Source organism: Pelodiscus sinensis, chromosome 27 (assembly GCF_049634645.1).
Source record: "Pelodiscus sinensis isolate JC-2024 chromosome 27, ASM4963464v1, whole genome shotgun sequence".
NCBI lineage: Eukaryota > Metazoa > Chordata > Testudines > Trionychidae > Pelodiscus > Pelodiscus sinensis.
This window is the reverse complement of record NC_134737.1, coordinates 630,236-652,251: the sequence shown is the minus strand read 5'-3', so window position 1 is coordinate 652,251 and position 22,016 is coordinate 630,236. Positions and strand designations below refer to the sequence as shown.

The window sequence follows — 22,016 nt, the reverse complement described above, 5'->3', positions numbered from 1 at the left end:
GTTAACAGATGGATATATACCATTCTCTCAATTTCTCCATGTGTAGGCCACTCTTCATGTTGTTTCTAACAGGATACCCTGTTGGTATTGGGGGGCTAAACTGGCTCTTCAGAAATCCTAAGAAGCAGCACCAAGCTCCCATGGTTCCCTATGCACACACACTCTGTTTTACCTAGCCACTATATTCTATACCATTGCCTTGAACTTTGAAGAATCCACTCTAAAGACCTCCCAGGGTGAGAATTGAGCATACTGGGCTCCCCTACATGTCTCCCTGCTAACAAAAGTTCTAAGGAAATGTAGTGAGCTGAGGCTCCAGCTCTTTCCCCTTTCTCCTAGGTGTATTATTGAGAATAAATTCTCATTAGAACACAATTTCTCTAGAGGAATTTTAAATGTTGCAGGAAAGTACATTTTTCTGCCTCGCAATCTGTGTGTCACTCTTAGGCTCCATGTACACTGTGGGTGTTCTGCAGAAGAAATGCAAATGGAGCACTCATTTGCACACTCATGCTCTCATTTGCATATCTTCAAATCCTTTTTGCAGAAGTTATTGCAATTAAAAAGCCCTGTGTAGATGGGGCCATTTGTCAGAAAAAAACCCTTTTGCGCAAGAGCCTTTTTTTGAAGAATAAAGGCTCTTGCGCAAAAGGGTTTTTTCCCCTGACAAATGGCCCCATCCACACAGGGATTTTTACTCGCAAAAACCTCTTCTGCAAAAAGGATCGAAATATATGCAAATGAGCACTCCATTTGCATTTCCTCCTCCACAAAACACCCGCAGTGTAGACAGCCTTAGAGACAGCATCACCTGCCAGCTGAGGTAGTAGCTACCTATCCACTTCCAAATTTGGATTAATTCTACGTTAGACCAAAGTGGGCACTCGGTGAAGTTCTTCCTGGATCAGCAGCTTGAGTGGCTTGTGGCAAACACAGCAAGACTCAAAGTCTTGATTTTACATTTAAATGAACAAGTTACAAACAATTTTGCCTTAATCAGCATTTAGCAATATACAGTAATGCAACCTGGGATTGGTTGACCACACCCATTCCGCTCTTGGTGCATATGTGGCCAATGCAAACAGGATCAGATTCTTTTAGCCAGCAGTCTACTGAGGCCACTACTGCACCCTAATGTTCTCACATCCCCATGTCAAATACAGAGCCAAGCAGGCACAAGCATCCCCAATTCCTTCAACACTACAGAATCCCAGAGGAATCGGACTCCACAATAGCGGAGCAGGACAATGTGTTGGGAACCCACGTGGACAAGACATAAGAGCCAGTTACAGCACAGTAAGAAACACTTCTCAGAGACTGAGTCACCAAAAGTGGCATTCAGGCAGACAAACCAAAAATTGTGTTTCCTTAGCAGTGAGCAGTCGGACTCCTGCTTAGCAAAGAGCTGTAGGACAGCCCTGTCAAAGCACCCATCCCATTTGGAGGCCTGTCCTAAGGAACAGCATATTGTAAGTGAGTGGACCGAGCTCCATGTACTTATTCTACAGATTTTAGAAATAGGGGCAGTCCTCAAGGGAGAGACCATGGGGGACAGAAAGATGCAAGTTTAAAATAAACTAGGCTTTGCAGGTTGGCAAAGCACAGGGTGTCCCCAGATAGGAGGACGACGTGCAGATACGGCTGCAAGATGGAACCAGAAATACTTTGCAATATCAGGGCTAGCTAGCAGTCCACCCACTTGTGCTGAAATGAACAGTCAAGGGCAACAGGAGGCGGTGGGCTGGGAAGCCCCAATTGTGAAGTTATTTTACAAGCCAGTCTAGTTAAGGCTTTCCTGTTCGGAAGCAGAATATTCTCAACTTCAGAGATCTGACCACTGTTTCCCAAGACTGTTGGCAAGGCCAGCGAGGTGATGGGGCTATGGTAAAAAGCTGACTAGGGTCTTAATGCCAGAACTGCCCAACTAAAGCCTGGGCTAACATGATCAATCATGTATCTTGCCTCATCTCTCAATACCAGTGGAGATGGCCTGCTCCTTCTTGTCATAATGCACAACTGCCATGCTGTCTGTCAGCATCTGGCTCACGGATCCCTGGACTAATGGCAAAAGTGGCAGGCAGATGGCTCTGGGTCAATCTCTGAGGGTGCCACAGCCCTGGTGTTTGAAGGTGATCTAGATATGCTCCCTCCACCCCGAAGAGAGTTTACCAGTTTGAGGACTTCTCTTCATGTCTATGCAGTGCTTACTTGATTTTCAGCCCTCTCCTGCAGGGAATAGCAGTTAAGGTCTGGCAAGCTGCATCCCAGCCTCCTTTTGGATTTTAGTAAGCCATTTGACACTGCTGCACGATATTAGCATAAACAAAATTAGGAAAATATGATCTAGATCAAATTACTAGAAGGCAGATGTACAACTGGTTGAAAGATTATGCTCAGGAGTAGTTAATGAGTCACTGTTCCACTAAACTGAGCCCTGCAGAAGTCAGTCCTCCATCTGCTTTCATTTAGTATTTTCACTGAGGACTTGGAGACTGGAGTGGACAGTATGTTTATAACATTTGCAGGTGACACCAAGCTAGGAGGGGTATTCCAAACCTTGACAAATGAGAGGTTCTGAACTTAAAGAGATCCAATTACATCATTACATTCAAAAGATCCAAGTACAAAGTATTTTCTGAACAAACCCTGGGAGCCCAGGGGAGGAGAAAGGCTTGGAATGCTGCTCCTGCCCCCACATAACCTTATAGCTCTTATTGGCCGAAACCATCCAGTGGGAGCTGCCTATTTGCTAGACCAAAGGCTTGTGACATACCCCCGCTCCCTCCCCCTGGGCTCACAGCATTCAGAGCAGCACATCTGGCCCCCAGCTGGCTGATGAACCTTCTGGGCAGGGCTGCTGGCCAGGAGCCACACAGGTAAGTGCCTCCTGGCCAGAGCCTGCTTCTTACATCCCAGCCCCTCCCTCCACCACCTCTCTGAACTCATACTAAATGTAGCCCACCCCCTCTGTACTCTTGTGCCTTTACCCATATTCTTGCACCCCCTTACACGCCTCATCCAGGTCAAAATCTTCTCCTGCAGCCATACCCGTCTTCTGACCTAGGTCACAACCTCCTCCTCCTCCCAAACTCCCCCCTGCATCCCAATCCCTTAACCCTAAGCTCTCTTCTGCACCCAACCTCCATCCCAAATCCTGTACATCCTCCATTAATACAATGGAAAAGTGCAGCCTTTGACCACTTACCAAATTCTTGGAGAGGCCCCCATCAAAAGTTATTGCCCACCCCTGGGCTAAGTGGTAGCAATGCTGAAAAGGATCAAGGGATTGCTGTTGCCTCATGCAATGTGTGATCCGGAATAGGATACAGTTGTGAAAACGGTAATACACCAGGCAACATTAATGGAAGAGTTATCTCTAAGACACTGGAGATAATGGTCCCTCTATTCAGCACTGGTGAGGCTTCAAATGGAGTATTTTTCCCCTACCCTGGGCATCCCACTTTAGGAAAGGAGTAGGCAAACCAGCAAGAGTACAGGGAAAAGCAACAAAACTGATCAAAGGATTAGAAAATCTAACCTATGAAAAAAAAATCTAAAAATGAGGTGTAGTTTTGAGAAAGATGACTGCCAGGGAGACCTTCTAAATCTCAACACATTAAATGTACTAAAAACTGGCTGACAGAAATGGTGAACTATCATCAAGTAGGTAAGTTTCTAGTGGGGTTCTGTGGAGATCAGTTCTTGGCCGTAACATTTTTATCAGTGATCTGGAACACAAAAATAAAGGGACACTGATTCAGAGTGATCTGGATTGCTTGGTAAGCTGGATGCAAGCAAACCACCTGTTGAATATAGCTAAATGTAAATATATACATTTAGGAACAATGAACACAAGTCTTTAGTACAGAATGGGGGAGACACTCGTGGGAAGCAGTGACTGAAGATTTGGGGTTTATGATGGATAGTCATATGAATATGAGCTTTCAATGCAATTCTGTGACTAAGACTTAACAGGACTATGAAGCTATCTGGTGTGACTCATTAACATGGGGGCTGGCCTCTGGGCAGGCGTACTAATCAAGATACAAACCACACACTGGTTGAATATGCTGCACTTAGATTTCACTAGCTAAGTGCCAAGTGAAGGCCTCAGGTTCTAGTACTCCCGTTGGGTGGGCACTCTCCAACTGTTTGCATGTGTCTTGTGGTGGGTTCATAGTTGATTGGCCTTGATTGCTGCTTGGGTCACCTCAGTTCATCCTCTCCTGGGCTGTTCTCTGGGCAGCTCCTCAGCAGGCTTCTGGTAGGAGCTCCTTTCTCCAGGCTGCTCACTCCTCTGGTAGCCACCCACCTTTTTGCTTCTCGGTCCTTTTACTCTCCCAGCATCTGAGGCCAGAACGTCCGCTGGTCTCTGGTCAAAACTTATGAACAAAGCTCTCCGCTCTTGATCTGAGGTTCTTGCAAAAACCATTCCTCTCTGCAAGCACAGATGTTCGAGGTCTTGTGTCTCAAGATCATAGGACTGTCACTCGCTTCATCTAGTCTTAAATCTTTAAAATGCAAGTTTCAACTTAGGGCTGGGTTATGATCTACTAATCCAACGGACCCATGAATCCTGCTCTGACTACATCAGTTCAAACTGTCTGAAATGGCTCATGAACATGCATGCCAGCTTCAGGGAGACTGGCACAAACCCCACGCACTGTAACAACTCTCTGTTTTGGGGTACTCTGGTCTCTTGCCACCACTGTAACATGCTCCCTTATGCAGAAAAAGAAAAATCACAACATTCAGGTTATTTCTACTGCAAAGGACCAGTCAGTCACTTACCTTGGTCAACTGTACCTTAGATCTCTCAAAGATACGCTTGTAACCAACCCTGTAAACTCATGCACAAACTGGGAAAAAGCAATGAGTTTCTGACAAGGTTAAAGTAGCTAACACTCACAGAAGAGTTAGTCTTATAGGCAGTGTTTCTCAACCAGTGGTATGAGTACCCTTAGGGGTACTCGAGAGAAGCCTGAGGGGGTGGGGGGGGGGGAAGAGAGAGTGTGTGTGTGTGTGGGGGGGGGGGGTATGGTACATCAATAACTGAAATTTGGAGAAAACTGAATTTGTGTTTTACAGCACTATTATTTTTGTACTTTTTACACCCAACAATTTCATCGCCCACCTGCCCACGATTCAGTTGTTTAAACAAATGTGTTGCAATGGTAAAAAAACTCGTGTGTGTCTGAAAACTGTAGGTACTGGGGGTACTTTATAGAAAAATGTTGAGAAACACTGGTCTTAGGTATCAAAAGCTATAGAAACTGCTGCCAAATGCACTCTAGATGTTCTTTGACTAACCCATTCCCTGCTTATACTTGTTCCACAACGGTTCTTCTGATGTCTGTAGGCTTCTCGTTTGATGGGCAGAACATGACAACTTTTACTTCAAGCTCACACTTGGTAATGCTTCTCTCCCAACTGTGGGGATTTCTTACATCACAGCAAACACTAATAGTTATAAAGTAAAGTTACCACTTAACCACAAACATGGGTCAAATATTCTGAATGACATTAAGATATACTGCAAGGCACAAGCCAAACACTCAACATCCTTACCACCTTCCATGTTAGAATTGTTTCAGTAGGTGAACTCGACTGAGTTTCCATTTATTCATTTGTCAGTGTTCACTGAAGCCAGGGTGTTGGCATGAGCTGGCGCTTGGGTCTGCCTGCATCACAACAATCTTGGGAAGCGTTAAGGGGAAATCTCAAGCAGGCACAGAGGTTTTCCCTCTATCATTAACTACGGTGCAACAGCTGTGGGAATAGTGTGTCCAGTTCTGATGTGCGCAGGTAAAAGGAATATTGATGAACTAGAGTGAGTGTCCAGACAGACCCACGAGAGGGGTCTTCAATCTAGCAGAAGAATTCTAACATGATCTAATTGTTGGACGTTAAAACTACACAGATTCAGGTCAGAAAGAAGGTAAATTTTTAACAGTGAACATAATTAACAACTGGAACAACTGTGGATTCTTAGGAAAACACCAATCTTGGTTTTAGGAGATTGGCTCTGGCATTATTTTGGGAAAGATCTAGGATCCATATTACATTAGATGTCAGACTAGATGAGCATAACTGCCTTTTTCCTCCCTTGGAATCTTTGACTACATTAAGGGCTCTTAAAGAGGATTGTGATCAATTGCTCTGCACTGCAAGCAGGATAAATGGTAACAGAGCTTAATTTGCAAAGGTGATTGAGGATATATATCAAGGAAAAAAACAACCCCAAACTATAAGGGCAGAAAAGTTCTGGAACAGGCTTCCAAGGGAGGTTGGGAGTTCTTAACATTGGAGGGCATTTAAGTACAGGTTGGACAAATACCTGCTAGGAATAGGTTAGGTTTATATCAGGGGTGGGCAATAGTTTTAGCCCAGGGGACATTTCAAAAACAGGCAGGGGCAGAGCTACCCCATCCCCAGACCATGACTGGTGTTGGGGTGGGGATGCCCCTTGCACACCCTTTCCACTATTCACCCATGCCCTGGAAGAGGCTTGGCACGCTCCCCCTCCGCCAGGCCAATCAGGGCATGGGGGCAGAAGAGCGTGGGAAGCCTCCTCCCGCCCTCTGAGGAGCATGTGGCACTTTGGAGTGCTGCCAGCTACTTGCAGGGCCGGGGCAGGGTGAAGGAAGCTTCACGCAGCTCCCCCGCCCCCAGACCCTGATTGGCCTGGGGAGCATGCAAAGCCTCTTCTGCTCCCTCCCCTCCCCCCCCCCCCCGCACCACCCTGCGAGCAGCGCACGGCACTTCAAAGCCCAGAATGGACCAAGATCTCCTCCACTGGTCTGAGATACCTGAACCCAGAAGCAAGGAGAGCCATGATGAACTGTGAAGACTAGAGAGAGGATCACGGTTATAGCAACAACGTCTGCAACAATCAGGTCTCCTGAGGGTAATTAGAAAAATGGTGCCTGAAAGCCTGGTCTTGCTTGCTTCTTTCTTAGGGCTCAAACTAAGGCCCAGGGAGCACAGAAGGGCTCTAGAGTTCTTGAAGGAATGTCTGGCCTCACCCACCTTTGGCTATCAAAGAGATCATCAGTTGTTTGAACCTCCTTGGGAATCCCTGGTGAGCTGCTGCGTCAGTCACATCACGTAAGGACTCTCTCGAGTGGATTGTCTTGGTGTTGAGAGTCTCAGCATGTGAGGCTTTTACACAGGAGAGCTGTCATCAGCAACATCTGGAGGCTAGTAAATGACCAAGTAGTATGTCCAGCAGGTTTGGTCTCTCCCCTTAAGTGGAGGACTGGAAAACCATTCCTGCTATGACTTTCCTTGGACCACAGCTATCCTGAGCAATCCAAGTACTCAAACCCGTTTGTGGGACTCTTGGCACCTCCTGTCAGCACACTTTGATATGGCCAAAACCAGGTACTAGCATGCATCCAAAGTTTTCTCCAGGCCCTAACAGTTATGTATAGTCAGGGTAAAAGGTGTCCTTGAATTTGTGAGGGTTCTCACACCACTTCTAACGATATCCAGATGGTAAGGTCCAGAAATACCTTGAAGCCCTTCAAAAGAAAGAAGCTACAGGACATTTACTGCCCAGTTGGGATAGGATGAGTAAGTGGCAGCAGGGACAAATTCTTCCCCTCCTAGATGTTGTTCCTTTTGACTTTCCCTTCTGAAATCTTGGATTCTGAGGCTGAGAACCTGTCACTAGTGACACGGTTGCGATGGTTTATATTGTCTCTCTGGGGAGGGAGAACCTAACCCTAGTAGGTGTTAATGCAGGTTTGTGTGTACAGCTGCCCTGCTCCCCCGACCCAAGGCAATCAGGAGGGCCCAAGGAAGTACCTGAAAGGATGTTCACTCTGAATCCTAGCAAGTTTCCTACCGCCCTTACAAATTCTTCTGCATTGTGCTACCCAAAACAAGAATGGAGACATCTATGGCCATGAAAATGAGAATACCTCTTCCAAGGAGCAGTAATGTTGTCAGGAGTGCTCTATTTGGGTAGGAAAGGGCAGGGAAACCTTTTTTGGGTCAGGGATGCTGCCCCACAGAAAAATCAGTCTGGGTCCAGGGGCTGCAGGGAGACAGTGGGTGGAAGAGTGGGAAGGGAGGAGCTTATATGCCAGCGAGGGCCCCCCAATGCTGGGAGAGGCCCTAATCCTCAGGGGCCAGATCCAGGCAATTCAGGGGTCACATCCAGCAACTGGGACTTAGGTTCCCCACTCCTGGGGTAGGAGATGAAGCTACCAGAAGCCATGCCTCCCCTTTTACCTGTCATACTGAAGACTTAACTAAGCCACTAGCTGCTATCACCATCCTAAACCTTTCAAGGAAAGACAACTCCAGTACCAGGAAAAGTAGTTTGTATGTTGGGTACCAAACGATCACTACCCACAGCTGGGGACCACAGGTCCCGTGGATACCGCTGCTGCTCTTAACTGTTGGTATTAAGATGCCAGAGGGGACCCTTCTCTAGCCTTTCAGTTGAGAGCTCTAGAGGAATCACTCTTGCACCTTGTGCATTAGCTCTGTTCATTACGGTCTCTGGCCTTGATAAATGTCATCTGGCCCTGCTCATATCCACTGAGAATGCTGCTGCAAAGATAAAAATGGAGGAGGTGAATGAAGTAGTGATTCTGCTGCAAGGCCTCTGAAACATTTGACAACGGCCTCATGCTTACCAACACCGTCTTGTTCTCTTGGGCTCTTCCCCAGGCCCCATCTATATCCGCCCGATATCCCTTGTACTATAGGCTGACTGTAAATCTTTTGCAGCATGGATGGTCTTTGTACTTAACACCACATGGGTCTCGTCTAAGAGAAGGGCTTGTAAGCAACACAGTCATCTCAATCACATCCTCAACAGGCACCTGTACTTCAGCCCAGCTCTGGAGTGGTGCGCCTTCTCACTGCTAAGGCGGGAACATGAATGGACGTGGACACCAGGGGTGGAGTGTCTTGGCTGACTGCTTAGGAGCGTGGGATAGAATCTCTTTTCACCACGGTACTCATGGAAGACAGCTCTAGTTCCACCCTTCCTTTCAGTGTCCAGCAAGGCTTGCACACACACACACACAACACTCCAGGAAGAATTCTCCATGGGCTTTCTTCAGTCACTCAGAACTACATACATGGATACGTTGCCTACAGTATAATGCTTTCCCAAACAAAGGAGGCACCAGGTGCTTAAGTGGCGCTGAAATTTTGCCTAGAGGGGCAGGTTTTAAACTCTGAAGACTTCACTTTTACTAGGATTCTTCTACTGAGGGAAGGGTTGCTATCCTAAAAAACAAACCGATTCAATGAAGGGCTTTTTGTGTACTGCCAACAAGCCTAACACATGCAGGCATTCTATCCCACTGCTCCCAGCAACAAAAAGGGATCAAAATGGTTGGTCCTACTCTCCCTCTTTTCGTCCTTGTATGGAGGCATGTGTGTTAAAGGACACACAAGCACAGGCACTGTCTACAGCAGATGCTGCTGGCAAAAAGAATCTGCTCTCCTGCAAATGAGGCACACGTGCACCAAGAACGCACAATCCATCTTGAAGAAACCAGAGTATTACCATTATTTCCACATACTTATCTAGAGTAATTCTGCACACAAGGCTGTTGTCTTAGGAGTATACCTTTGAGTTATCCGGTCCCCTTGGTTGACGAAGAACTGTTAGGCGAGGAGCACTAGCATCATCTAAGGTAATGCTCTTTAAACGATTCACAAGTCGATCAGGACGCGGAGCAGCAACTGCCTTAGCGCCCTCACTGTAACGAAATGGCATTAGTTACTCTGAGCAGCAGCTGTTCTCTGGACAACATGCTAGCTACCATTTGGGAAGAAGGCACAAGACACGACTGGGACTCAGATAATTTGTAACAAGCCAAAAAGGAAACTGAGAATGAAGTAGTCTCATTTTGAGATAGACTTTCTAGAAAGTACCTTAATACCAGCCTTGAGGGCCTATGGTATCCACTGCAGCCTCTGGATTCTAAGATGTTATCAGGGACCCACAGAGCTTTATCCTCTACAACTAGCCAAAAGCTGCCATCTTTCCTCCCAATACAAGCCTTCAACAGTCACCCACCACATGGGTTGCAACATCCAAACTAAGCTTAACGTCGGTGCTCAGGAAGCACTGATATGCAGCACCAGCATGACAACAACTCTCCAGAAAAGGGAAAGCCAACTTGCTGTTAATTGCAGTGATGACATCCAAAATGAACTAAATGTAAACTACATAAGTCTGCAGTGTGGGAACAATAGCTCTGACCAGCAAGAGCTACTTACTCATCTCTGAGGATGTTAGTGCAGATGCTCAAGGATAATATATTTAAATTAATTCCTCACAAAAATGAGGGAGTATGTACATTTTGCATGAAGTGAAAGCTTCATGTCTCCTAAGCCCCATGGCTCCTCAGGCAGATGTGATTAAGGCACATCAGTTTCATGGCCAATGGTAAAGGAATCATGTCCAAAACTGCCCTAACAATGGAGCTGGGAGCCATACTGCTTTTCCAGTATGAAGGGAGACAAGTCCATGACCTTTGGGATTGTAGTGGTGTACCGTAACCACTCAGCCATTACACCTCAGTGTGCCGAGTTTTGAATAAACATCATTCCACCTCATCTGGCTTCTGCTGAATAGGTTTGAAATACAACAGGAAGATCTAGCGAAATGCCTGATTTGGCAGCTTCCTGGGTGGGGAGCCATTATGACTGCATAACTCCTACATTCGAGTCGTTACATTGGTTTTCAATTAACTTCAAGAAGATCCTAATGTTGTGTAGGACATGGTTACTTAAGACTGACTGACCCACACTCCTCACTGCAGCATTTAAGAGTAGCTAGCAGGCTCTTGCTGTCAGCTTTGTTAACATTTCAAAACAAAGGCTTATTAACGCAAACTCAAATGCAAGCAGCTTTTTGGTTTAGCCTTTGCCTATTTTTGTTCGAGAACCATCACATGGCTTTAAAGTTTGGGCACGTCTATCTGCTGCAAAAGGCTTTTTCAAGTACAACTGGCATTAACCATCAACAATTCAAAAAAGCAATTTATTCAACCGTGGCTGTGAAGCTTTGCCTTGATGTGTGTGCACTTATGCTTTTCTGCCCTGTCTTGCTTTTCTCTTGCTCTAAAGCAAATGCAGAACAGGGAGCTCTCTCCTCCAATTTGGCACAGATTTCAAAAGTTTCCTCGGGGCATATATTCAGTTTCCCAAAACAAAAAGTGTTTGCTTGCCACATTTTCCTGTAGTTAAAGTATCTACCAGTAAGGGATTAGTGGAAAGAGGTTTACAACAAGTGTGCAGCCTCTAAATATAGCAGCGCTAGAATGAAGTTTTGAACATCAGTAAAATGCCAGTCATAAGCTTTGACTCCATCCGTTGAACACATTTTGCATATGTTGTATGCAGTGCTGCTGTAGCTTTGCTGGTCTCAGGGTATTAGAGAGAAGGTGGTTTACTGGACCAATTTCTGTTGATGAGACACAAGCTGCATGAACTTGAAAACTCATCTCATCACCAGAAGTTGGCTCAATAGAGGTTACCTCATTCACTTCTCTCAGGCCTTGTCTCCACTTATCTGGAGACCAAGGCTGTGAAGATCCATCTCCCAGAGGTCAATTTAGCAGGTCTAGTAAAGATCCACTAAATCCACCACCAATCACGCTCCTGTCAACTGCTGTACTCCAGCAGGTCACAAGGAGTAAGAGAAGTTGATGGGAGAGTTACTTGTGTTGACCTCCCGCCACAGGGATGCCACAGAAACTCGAACTAAGGCACGTTTTCACATCGCTGGAGTTGCATTTCTTAGACAGACTTTGTCCCCTAGTGTAGATGTGGCCTCACATCACAAAGGCCCAGTGGCCCATCCTATTAAATCCTGACTTCTAATTTCAGTCTTTTTCTCAGATTCTGTGCAAATCCTTGGCTCCCATTATGCCAATAATGGTCAAGACTGCTGTTGTCTATCCAGTGGCTATTAAGAACAGGACTTACAATGTGTTTGATAATACAGCAGTCAGCCACTTACCGAACATCCCAACTAACACAAAGCCATTAAGACCCATCATATAAATGAAGTGTCATTTTCCCATACAGTATGTTTTGGGTTTTCTTCCCCCATGCTACAGAGATTGGATCATTTGTTCCATAACCAGGTAATCCCAATTCCTCACCAGACACGCCATACATTGCAGGCACTGCATTTCCCTGTGCGCTGATTCAGGATCACCGAAAACTCGACTTCATCTCCAGCCTGCAGCTCTACACCATCCTGAACTTCTTTCACATGAAAGAAGAGCTTTTTGCTGTCACCAACTTCGTAGTTAATGAAGCCAAACTGAAAAACAGCAATTTAGTTCATTCATGTTATTTCTAATGGACACATTACTCCATTTCATTTCAGCTGCACTTTGTTTTTGTTGGATTAAAAAAGGCAGAGAGTGGTAGGCAAGGTTTTCAAAAACAGATGGCCTAACATCAAGCTTCTAAATCCACATTTAGACACCTATTAAACCAAAAGTCACCAGGCCACTTATGGGGCTAAATGTAGCCTCAGAACCCTAACTTTACATCCTAACTTTTAAAATCACAGCCTAACACGAAGGGTCATTGCTCTGTGTGGAAAGTTGAGTTAAACTGCAGATGCTCCTTATTCAAAGTCTGATAGCAGAAGGGATCTGAAGAAAGCAAACAACGAAAGGAGGCAGAGGCAAGACATTCCTCTTTTCTGAGTGTAAGTAGACTGAATAAATGCCAGAAAACCTCTATCGTGTGCTCATATTTACTCTTAATGCAAGAAACTAATACCCTTTGAAAACAAGAGGGCACCATATTCCATCCTTTGACCTCCTGCATCCATGCCTTCCCAAGTACATTGTGGAATTTACTGCCACAAGTTACTTGCATATAGAAAGTTCAGTAGAATTCCATAGTTTACACTTTAATTCCTGTGATCTATCGGCAATGACATCAGCTATGACAAGTAGTGAAGGGATCTCAGTCCTCATATTTCACGACACAGCCCCTATTAACTCCTTGACAATAGGAACAAACTTCTCCCAGAGGTAAAACACACACAAAAACAAGATTTGAAAGCTTATTTCCAATATAAGGTTGATATGCAACTGTCAAGTGGTGCTGTTACCATGGAAATGGATATGAACATCACCATCAGCAACATATTAAAAGACCACTTGGAAATGCTTGAATTTATGTTAAATGAATATATTATTTCGAGACATAATGGACTGCTTTGGAGCCTCAAAGCAACAACCATCTAAAGAGCTAAAAATAGCCAAATCAATACAGCCCTTTTTAGACAACTGCTGCGTACCTACTGAGGCCCAATGATGCAAGCTCCTATGTCTCCTTGGAAGACGGGTTACAACACAATTTTGCTGTTACCCTTGTTTTCCTCCAAAATTCAAGTCCCAGTTCTTGGGGGTCTATACAAGGTAGCACCATCAGATGGTTACATGTGTAGTAGTCAGGAAGTCTTTCCTTAACACAAAACTATCTATCCTTATCATTAAATTTTGGAGTTTGACCGGGAAGGTTCTAGTTGGCTGTGGAATCCCCATCACTGGAGGTTTAAAAACAGACAGACCACCCCAAACAGATGTGTGCCCTAGATTTATTTGATCCTGCCTCAACGTGGGGTTTGGACTTACAGACCCTTCCACTCCTGCATTTCTAGGATTATACAGTAACTTGTCTGAAGGAAGAATCCACTAACCTGATCTTTCACACATTCCACAGTGGCTCTGCGAAAAGGTGTAATGTTACAAGCCATCGTCTGTCCATTCTGACCAAGGACGCAGAGCTGGAACTTGACCGTCTCCCCCTTTTGCAAGCAATCACCCTTGTTTGCCATCCCCACGATTCCAAATGGATAGACCTCTCCTTTCATCTCCCCTAATGGAGTGGGAAGGAAGACAGTTTTAAATTTCTGTTTCTACAATGTTTTTTCCTAGCTAGAAACATGGAGAATTAAGTTTACACCAGTTTGCTAGTTTATCGTTTACTAAGCTACAGCCAAAGCTCATGTCAAATTACATAAAGTCTGAGTGAACAGACTCATTAAAAGTCATCTCAATTTACAGCAGTATGCTGGGACTTGGACTCAGAAGTACAGAGTCCGTTTGTTTCTGCTTACCATCCTCCATGACCTCAATCATTCCCTGGTATTCAGTCTGTGTGGGATCTACACTCCGCAGAGGGCGAATTACTTTACCCGTGTAGACAGTTGGATCAGCTTCCTCAGTGGCACCATTCACTACAAAAACAAAGCCAGTAGACTCTTTAGATTACATAATTTGGAGCCTAACCCACTGAGACATTTATCTCTGAACTGGGACCACTGGGTAACACTGCCTTATTATGCTTTTTGGTCTCAGCACAGCACCAAAGGCATACAGAATCTAGCATAGGGAGGGGCAAGTTTTAGTCAAGAATCTCATGGGTTCTGGAAACTGGAGAGCAAACCAAGACCCAAAGGGTTCTCCTTCTAGACCGCAGCAGCCTATTCAGGAAGGCTGAGTGAAATGGAGCATCCTGAAGCATTCCAATCATTCCCACTATAGGACTCTGATGTCTCCATAGATGATGAACACAAAGCTTTGCAGACACTCATGTGTGAACTGGCATTTCATACAGTTCATGGTAAATTCCTTCTACAAAGACAAGTCATCTACAACTCCTTTTTCTTGTACACTTATGATTCTAGGAGTAAAAGCTCTTTTCTGAAACATTTTTCTGCTTCACACAACCATGCCCTTTTACCCTCATCTTCTATTCCTTGTTCATTTTATCTATTCTGAATCCTCAATGCACTGAATTCCACCCGTTTCCCAGATACCAGTGAAACAACCTTTTCCTCAATTCCCCCTCCCTGCCCCGTTCTAATAGGGATGTTAAATATCAATCAACTAATCAAATAGTCAATGGGATTTCCATTGACCATTTGATAAGGACTAGCGCAGGTTCTGCCTTTGGAACACCGCACAGAGCCTGGGGCCAGCAGGGAGTCCCCCACTGATCCCAAGCTCCATGCTGGCACTTCCGTTTGAAAGGTACAGGAGTCCCTGCTGGAGCTATTGTACATTTCAAATGTACACTGCTGCGCCCCTGCCCCATCCTACAGAGCTGAAGCTGAGGGAAACCAGCTTTTAAGCCAGCTCTTTGTGATGAGGCGGGGGGGAGGGAGAGGGGAAGGGTGCGACTAGTCGACTAATGTGTTGACTATCCAGTAAGCTTTGCTTATTGGATAATTGATTAGTTGCTTACATCCCCACCCCCAAGAGACTGACTTTTTTTTTTAAAGGAATAAATTAACTGAATAGACTTGAACGTTTGGAAAAGGTTACCAAGCAGCTCCTTCTTCAGGGCGTCATGCTATCTACTTTCTGCCCCTCCCAGACTAAGCTTTTCATAGCATGGGTTGTCAATTGTCTCCTACATCCCAAGCAGGCGGTCAATAATTGGCAGACACGAGTGATCCAGTCACGAGCACTCGGGCAGCATGATCTAGAAGCAGGACTCAGGTAAGTAACATTATCTTTGAGCTGTTGCAGCAAGCTGTTCTTGCTTACTTAGTTCCCACCCTTCCTGACACAGTGAGCAGCTCTTTTTAAGAGGTCCCTCATGAGTCCTACAAGTGATTGGCCCAATTCTGGTCAGCTGTGCACCATTTGTCACAGTTGCTCTATCAGTGTTCCAACTCTACTTCAGATTGGCGCTTCAAGCCCAAAACTGCCAGCCTTGCTCCATTAACCTGGAACTCACTACAAAACTGGCCTTTGACTAAAGGAGAAGTTATTGGACATATATTTACCTGCATGTGTTTTGTTCACCTTTTCTGCACTGACTTTATTTCCTTTGCCTTTTGACAAGCTGTATTCCACCATGTCCCCAAGTTCCAGGCTATCGATATCACCAGAGAATTCGCTGCATGGGAGAAGTCATGCATGTTTTGCTTTAGTTACACACTCATCCAAGCCGCTCATCCAGCAACAAGTGGAAGGGCTCACTATTTTCACTATTACAAGAACTTCTAGTTTGAATGCCAACATTTTGCTGCATGTCTACAGGTTATTTAAGTCTATCCAACAGCCTTCATGCAATAGGTTGACAGTAATCCATCTCGCTACTGGAACAGAGAGAAATAAATTATGCTTCCCACCAAGCAGGTCACTATCTGTAACCCAAGTCCATGGCATGGATAATGACTTCATCTGAACCAGCACCTATTAAGAGAAGGCATTAAATTCTGCAGGAAGGAGAGACCAAAATGGAGTATCCGTTAAATATATGCACATGAAATCAAAGGGCTGTTCCAAATCCCAAGAGCCTTCCCAGCTTGTCAGAAGTTAGGAATGCATTGCTGATCAATTCCCAAGTCCTCTGGTGACTAATTTAACTGACTTTAGATATTGATATCTTATTACAACATTTGCTTATCAGAGTAGGTCTTCATCCTGCTAGCAGCCAGTTAAGACGGATTCAGAAAAAACAGTCTGTCACTCCTATTACCCCTAAGGGAAAGACTCTCAGAGTACTGAAAGTATACCTTTGCACCAGGCGTCTCATCCTGCACAAGCCAATGAAGCTCTACAGAAGTACAGCCCTCTAGCTGTACTTATACTAATAATGTAGAATACAGTCTCTAAACACTTCAGATATAGGATATTAAACAGCAAAGCTTGCCACAGCCCTGTAGGAATGGTTAATGAGAAGTTTCTCAGATTCTTGACTTCATGCACACGGTGCATAGAAAACAGATTAACATTCTGCAATATACAAGGGAGTCACTTACCTGTAATGGAAAAAGATCTCCTTATCATGATTGGCTGTTTCAATAAATCCAAAGTTATCTTTCAGGGTTGCCACATACCCCACAAGCCTCTTGGAGCTGTAATTGCGACCAAGCATTCTGACAGAAACTGCTACCTGTGAGCCTGTCCTCTTCACTTCACAAACACTGAACTCGACCTGGTGGAAAGGGAGGATTGTCAAAATGACATAATGTGTGTATTTTATCGAAAGAGTTAATTACATGTCTGCACTCTTCCTCCCCAGAGAGAAGACAATTACTTTCACCACGGCTCTTGACCTGAACAAGATGAAAGTAACCTATCACACAAATAAAATAATTGGCTATCATACCAATGCATGGATTTATCAACCCTGTGTTTTACTGATCTTCGTATGAAGATCTGAAACCATGGACATTGCTGATACAAAACTTCACAGTGTTGGAGGCATTTCCTATGCACTGCCAGCAGTGACTACTGCACAGAAATGGTTTGACTTTTAGCCGCCATACATATGTATTACTCAGACTTGAAGGCCAGAAGGGACTATCATGCTCATTCAGTCTGACCTCCTGTACATACTGCAGGCCACAGAACCCTAACCACCCACTTCTGCAGGAGGCCATCATCTGAGAGTTACCAAAGTCCTCAAATCTTGTTTCAACAACTTAAAGTTATAGAAAATCCACCATTTACTCCAGTACAAAGTAGGGATGTAAAATTTAGTCAACTAATCGAATAGTCGATGGAATTTGCACCAGCTCTTACTATATTTCAAAGGCGGAAGCGCTGCCAGTTCCCCGCTGCACCCCTACCCCACCACAGAGACAGTTAAAAGCCAGTTCCCCCCAGCATAGGCTCCTGCTGCCCCCCTTGCTGCCTCTCTCCAATAGAGGGAGCGGGGGGGGGGGGGGTTGCGGGTGGGGGAGGAGGAAGAGTGACTAGTAGAGTCACTAGCAAGCATATGCTTATCAGACAGTCGACTAGTGGCTTACATGGCTAGTACAAACCAGAAAATGTTGCAACATTGTGGAGAAAGGCACCCCCCCTCCCATTTCCCGAGGGCTTCTGCCCATCTGACCTGGGGGAAAAAAATTCCTTCCCAACTCCAAAATACAGCAGTCAGTTAAACCCCGAGCACATGGATAAGGCCCACCAAGGAAAGAATTCTCTGTAGCAACTCAGTTCTCCCTATTTCATGCTTTTGGAACAAATATTTACGAATAACAGTCATGGATGGGCAGGCCTGCCAATGAACATTCACATTGCATAAGAATGGGAGAGGGTGCCACAGTGGGTGCACAATGCCCAGCTCTTCCACCTGATGCCCTGTCTCTTGTCAGGGCATGGAGTCCTCCCACCTTGTCAGAGGGCCCACAGGAGCTGTTGACCATCCTGCGGATGGGTTGTATGCAATTTTAGGCAAACTTTAGAAGCACAATCTTCAACAAGTTGTTTTGTGCCTGTACTACCCAGCTTAAAAAGCTGTTCAAATCCATACTCCAACAGCCAGACTTGAAATTAGATCAAGGATTCTGAACTTGTTGATGGCAAGTTTACATCCATTTCTTCTTTGCCATCGCCAGCCCTCAACTTAAAGTAACTCCTCTCTCTCCCTGATAGTTATTGTTCTGATGTATTTCTACACAGCAATCCATTTCCTCTCATCCTTTGTTTTATTAGTCTCTTCTTTTAAGGTGGGTTCTTCCATTCTTTTGGTCATCCTAGTAGTCCTTCTCTGCAGCTGTTCCACTTTGAATTCATTTTTCTTGAATGCAGGAGATGAGCAGAATCATGTTGTTGGCTCAGTCATCTTGTGATAGGACCAGTTCATCCAGGTCTCTCTCCTCCATTGTTGCTTTCAGCTGGTATCTGCAACTTTCTCCAAGTTCTTATTAGTGCTTCTCCACCATTTTGCATCATCAATTTTCATCCAATTTCTATTACTCCAGTTTTCAAAGTTGTCCAAATCTTCTCTCAGGATAGTTCAGTGCTCTTCTATATTGGCAACACTTCCAATGTTAAAAATTGGTCCAAGACTGATCCTCGAAGAATTGCAGTAGAAACTTCCCCTCTACTGGCAGTTATCTTTCAGCATGACCCACTGTAGTCTCTGCTTTAACCAGTTCCTTATCTATCTTTTGATTCTTGCATTCATCTCCACCTTCTCCAACTTACAATCCCTCCCCCCCGATTCCTTATGGAAATCCAGGTAGATCTGCTGCATTTTCCTTTTCTAAAGGAAGTAAGTTAATTTCTCAAAGAAAGATCATGGTGATCTCTGTAAAACAAGACAGTATTGTATCCTAATTACTGTGTATTTCTTCAACTGACCTTTCAAAATTAGTTCTATGAGCTGAGGTGAAATTAATGGGCCTGAGGCTTCCTAGATTATTTTTCTCTTTTTTAAAATACAGGTGTTGTATTTGCATTTCTCCAGTCATTGGGGAACAGTCCCTGGGTTTACAGATTTGTTAGAAATCCTTGTTCTTGGACTTGCCATTTTATGTGCGGGTTCCTCTAATATTCCTAGATGGAGATTATCCAAGCCTGAGGACATGATCCCATTGAGTGAGAGTCAGGCTTCCACCTCAGATGTGGCAGTTTCTACTTCTTTATTTCCCAACATCACCCTGCCACTGCCCCAAAGCCTCTCTATGCCTGTTACAAATTGAGGCGAAGTGTTTGTTCAGGCATCGGACCATACATAGATCTATGATCTCCATTCCGTTCTCATTGCTTAGCACTTCCATTTCTTCCTTTTATAAAAAATATGGCCACAGAATCTTTTGCTACCAGCTTTAATTTCTTATGAAAGATCCAAAATCTGCTTGGCTTCTAGCAGCTCTTAACTTTCCTTTCCCGTTTACTTGAAAGCTGCCTCTTGGAGGTCTTACTTGCTGATCCACCTCTCATCACGCCTTTGACATGCTTTGTCATCCAGTGTGATGGGCAATACAGCCCTATGAGTTTTTTCTCCTTGCCTGGGATGCTGGCTTCTGATACTTTAATTTCAAACTTCCAATATTCAGATCCTTTGAGTTCTTTAAAGAAGTCTACTTCCCTTAATTTTTAAAGGCTGCCATTTCAAAATCAAGGACCCCAGTTTGAGGCAGATTTTTTTATTCACTATCACTCCAACCAAGTTTACCCTCTATAACCAGTTCTCCTCAAGTCCCCAAGACTTACCAATACCAACCCTAAAATTGTTATGCACAAGCACTACACAATGGAGCCTCTGTTCCCATTCTTTCAAGTGATTTTGACCCAGGTTACATTTTATCCATTCCATCTCTTCTAAATTTCTTTAGTCTACTTCTTCATTAATGTACAGTGCTACTCCACCACCCTTTCCTGGGTCTTTTTCTGACTAGCGCATATCCTTTAATAGCTATATTAAAATCACGACTACTCTTTCACCATGTTTCCATGATCAGTATAATAGTTGGTTTCTGTACCTGCCCCATTTGTTTTAGTTCCTCCATTGTGTTACACAGGTTCCTTAAACCAGTGCACAAGACTCCTTAGCAGTTTCTGCTTGCCTGCACCCAGATTCCCTGTCTAATTACATGCAGTCGTTTTACTCCCAGTATTGCCTACCTGTTATGTCGCTAGCTTTCCTCTTGTCCATTTGCCTACCCAGTTCCTTTCCCCAGTGTTTCATCCAAACTGACTTTCCACCCTCTCAACATTAGCATCTCCCAACATCTCCCCTGAATTCCTTGCTTAAAGCTTTTAATCAGTTGTGCCAACCTCTGTCCCAGAAGTCTGTTTTCCTTATTATTAAGGTGGAGTCCACCCCAGGAAAAAAGTCCTCAGTCCAGGAATGATTCCACAAGGGAAACATCCCCAAGCCCTCCTCACAGCTGCCCAAGCCATTTGCTCAGCAATCTTGTCCTGCCTTCACCCTCTTCCTTTAGGAGCCCGGGGAAGCCCACTGAGAACAGGCCTTAAGAAGAACCAAGTCACCTTCTGTCATAACTGGATGGCATTCTCTGATCATACGGCCTGCCTCAGAAATGAAGTACCCACACATTCAGCCCTAATAATTGGAGTTATGGGGGGGCAGCGGGAGAAAGAAGGGCTCATTATCTGGCCATGGTCTAGTAGTGACCATATGGCCATCCATAAGTGATTAAAGTAGTTGGATCAGATAAGCAACTACTATCAAGGCTTTAAATGTCCAAAATAAAGCTATACAGTATGGCTATGGATACTCAGCACTACAGACCTTTTATCATCTACGTGTGGGGTTGATGGCTGCTCTTCAGACATCTGCTCATTACTCACATCTACTGCCATAGGCTCCCCTTGGACTTCCCTAAGCTGTGAGCAGCTTTTGCTAAATGCAAGCTAACCACAAAACATGCCCTATCAAGTTTTTACATACAAGGCACAAATTCCCTATAGTTCAGCTCCCTGTCCTACAATTGTGACACCCAAGCTTCTTAAGAATGGAGACAACAGTTCATTTCTGTTTAGGCCCTGTGGAGGAAAGGGTGTTAATTAGCTTGAACAAGTAGTGTCTTCATGATATGCCACCCCTCTTTTTGTACTGTGGCTGCCTTCCAGAACTTCACTGGTATCCTCTGCCTGCTCTATGCCTCTTGTACTACCACTTACAGTAAGAATAGCCTCCCCCACACTACCAACAAGCACACTCCCTCTCCTTCAAACCCACTTAGCATAAAATCTTCTTTCATTCATCTCCTTTTAGGCCAATCTTCATAGGAAAAAACAGGGAAACAGTTGTCCCATGTATATTTGGCTGAATTAGTATAGGCCCTCTAAGGACATAATCTCTTTCCAACTGAGCACCAATTACATGCATGATACCCTCTAAATAAATACCAATAAAGCAATGCATAACTCAGATGAAGCACATCTCAACAGTTTCAGAAATCTTCTGTATAAGGAGGAAAAAAAGTGACTTCACCTGTTTGAAGTGTTCTGAATACCAAAATGGGTAAGGGAACGCATAACAGTACAGATATACCATTCTTCACTCTTTGGAACTTATTTTTGACCCCAAATAGCTAGGTAAAGCAAAGGTGACAAAGAAAGATCATATACAACTTGGTTATATTGCCTTATCTCCTATTTGAGGGTTAGTAGATCCTTCCACATCCTTGGCCTGATACGGAATGGTCAGTTTCACTCCACAATCATCGTACACGATTAGTCCATCTTCAGGTTCCTAAAGAGAAATAGCGAGATTCATTATCAGACAAATTA

General features: G+C 44.5%; 1 protein-coding gene across 4 annotated transcripts in view; it reads right to left on the bottom strand.

Annotated features, from left to right (window-relative positions):
- CSDE1 (cold shock domain containing E1) overlaps positions 1–22,016 on the bottom strand; it is a 43,141-nt gene that overhangs the window by 1,049 nt on the left and 20,076 nt on the right. For all 4 annotated transcript variants that reach the window (XM_075909905.1, XM_075909903.1, XM_075909904.1 and 1 more), the window contains 7 exons: positions 21,871–21,978; positions 16,784–16,959; positions 15,803–15,915; positions 14,126–14,245; positions 13,706–13,884; positions 12,144–12,307; positions 9,596–9,728 (listed from right to left, as the gene is read on the bottom strand). In XM_075909905.1, coding sequence (XP_075766020.1) covers positions 9,596–9,728; positions 12,144–12,307; positions 13,706–13,884; positions 14,126–14,245; positions 15,803–15,915; positions 16,784–16,959; positions 21,871–21,978 — 993 coding nt within the window. The remainder of the gene's footprint in view (positions 1–9,595; positions 9,729–12,143; positions 12,308–13,705; positions 13,885–14,125; positions 14,246–15,802; positions 15,916–16,783; positions 16,960–21,870; positions 21,979–22,016) is intronic.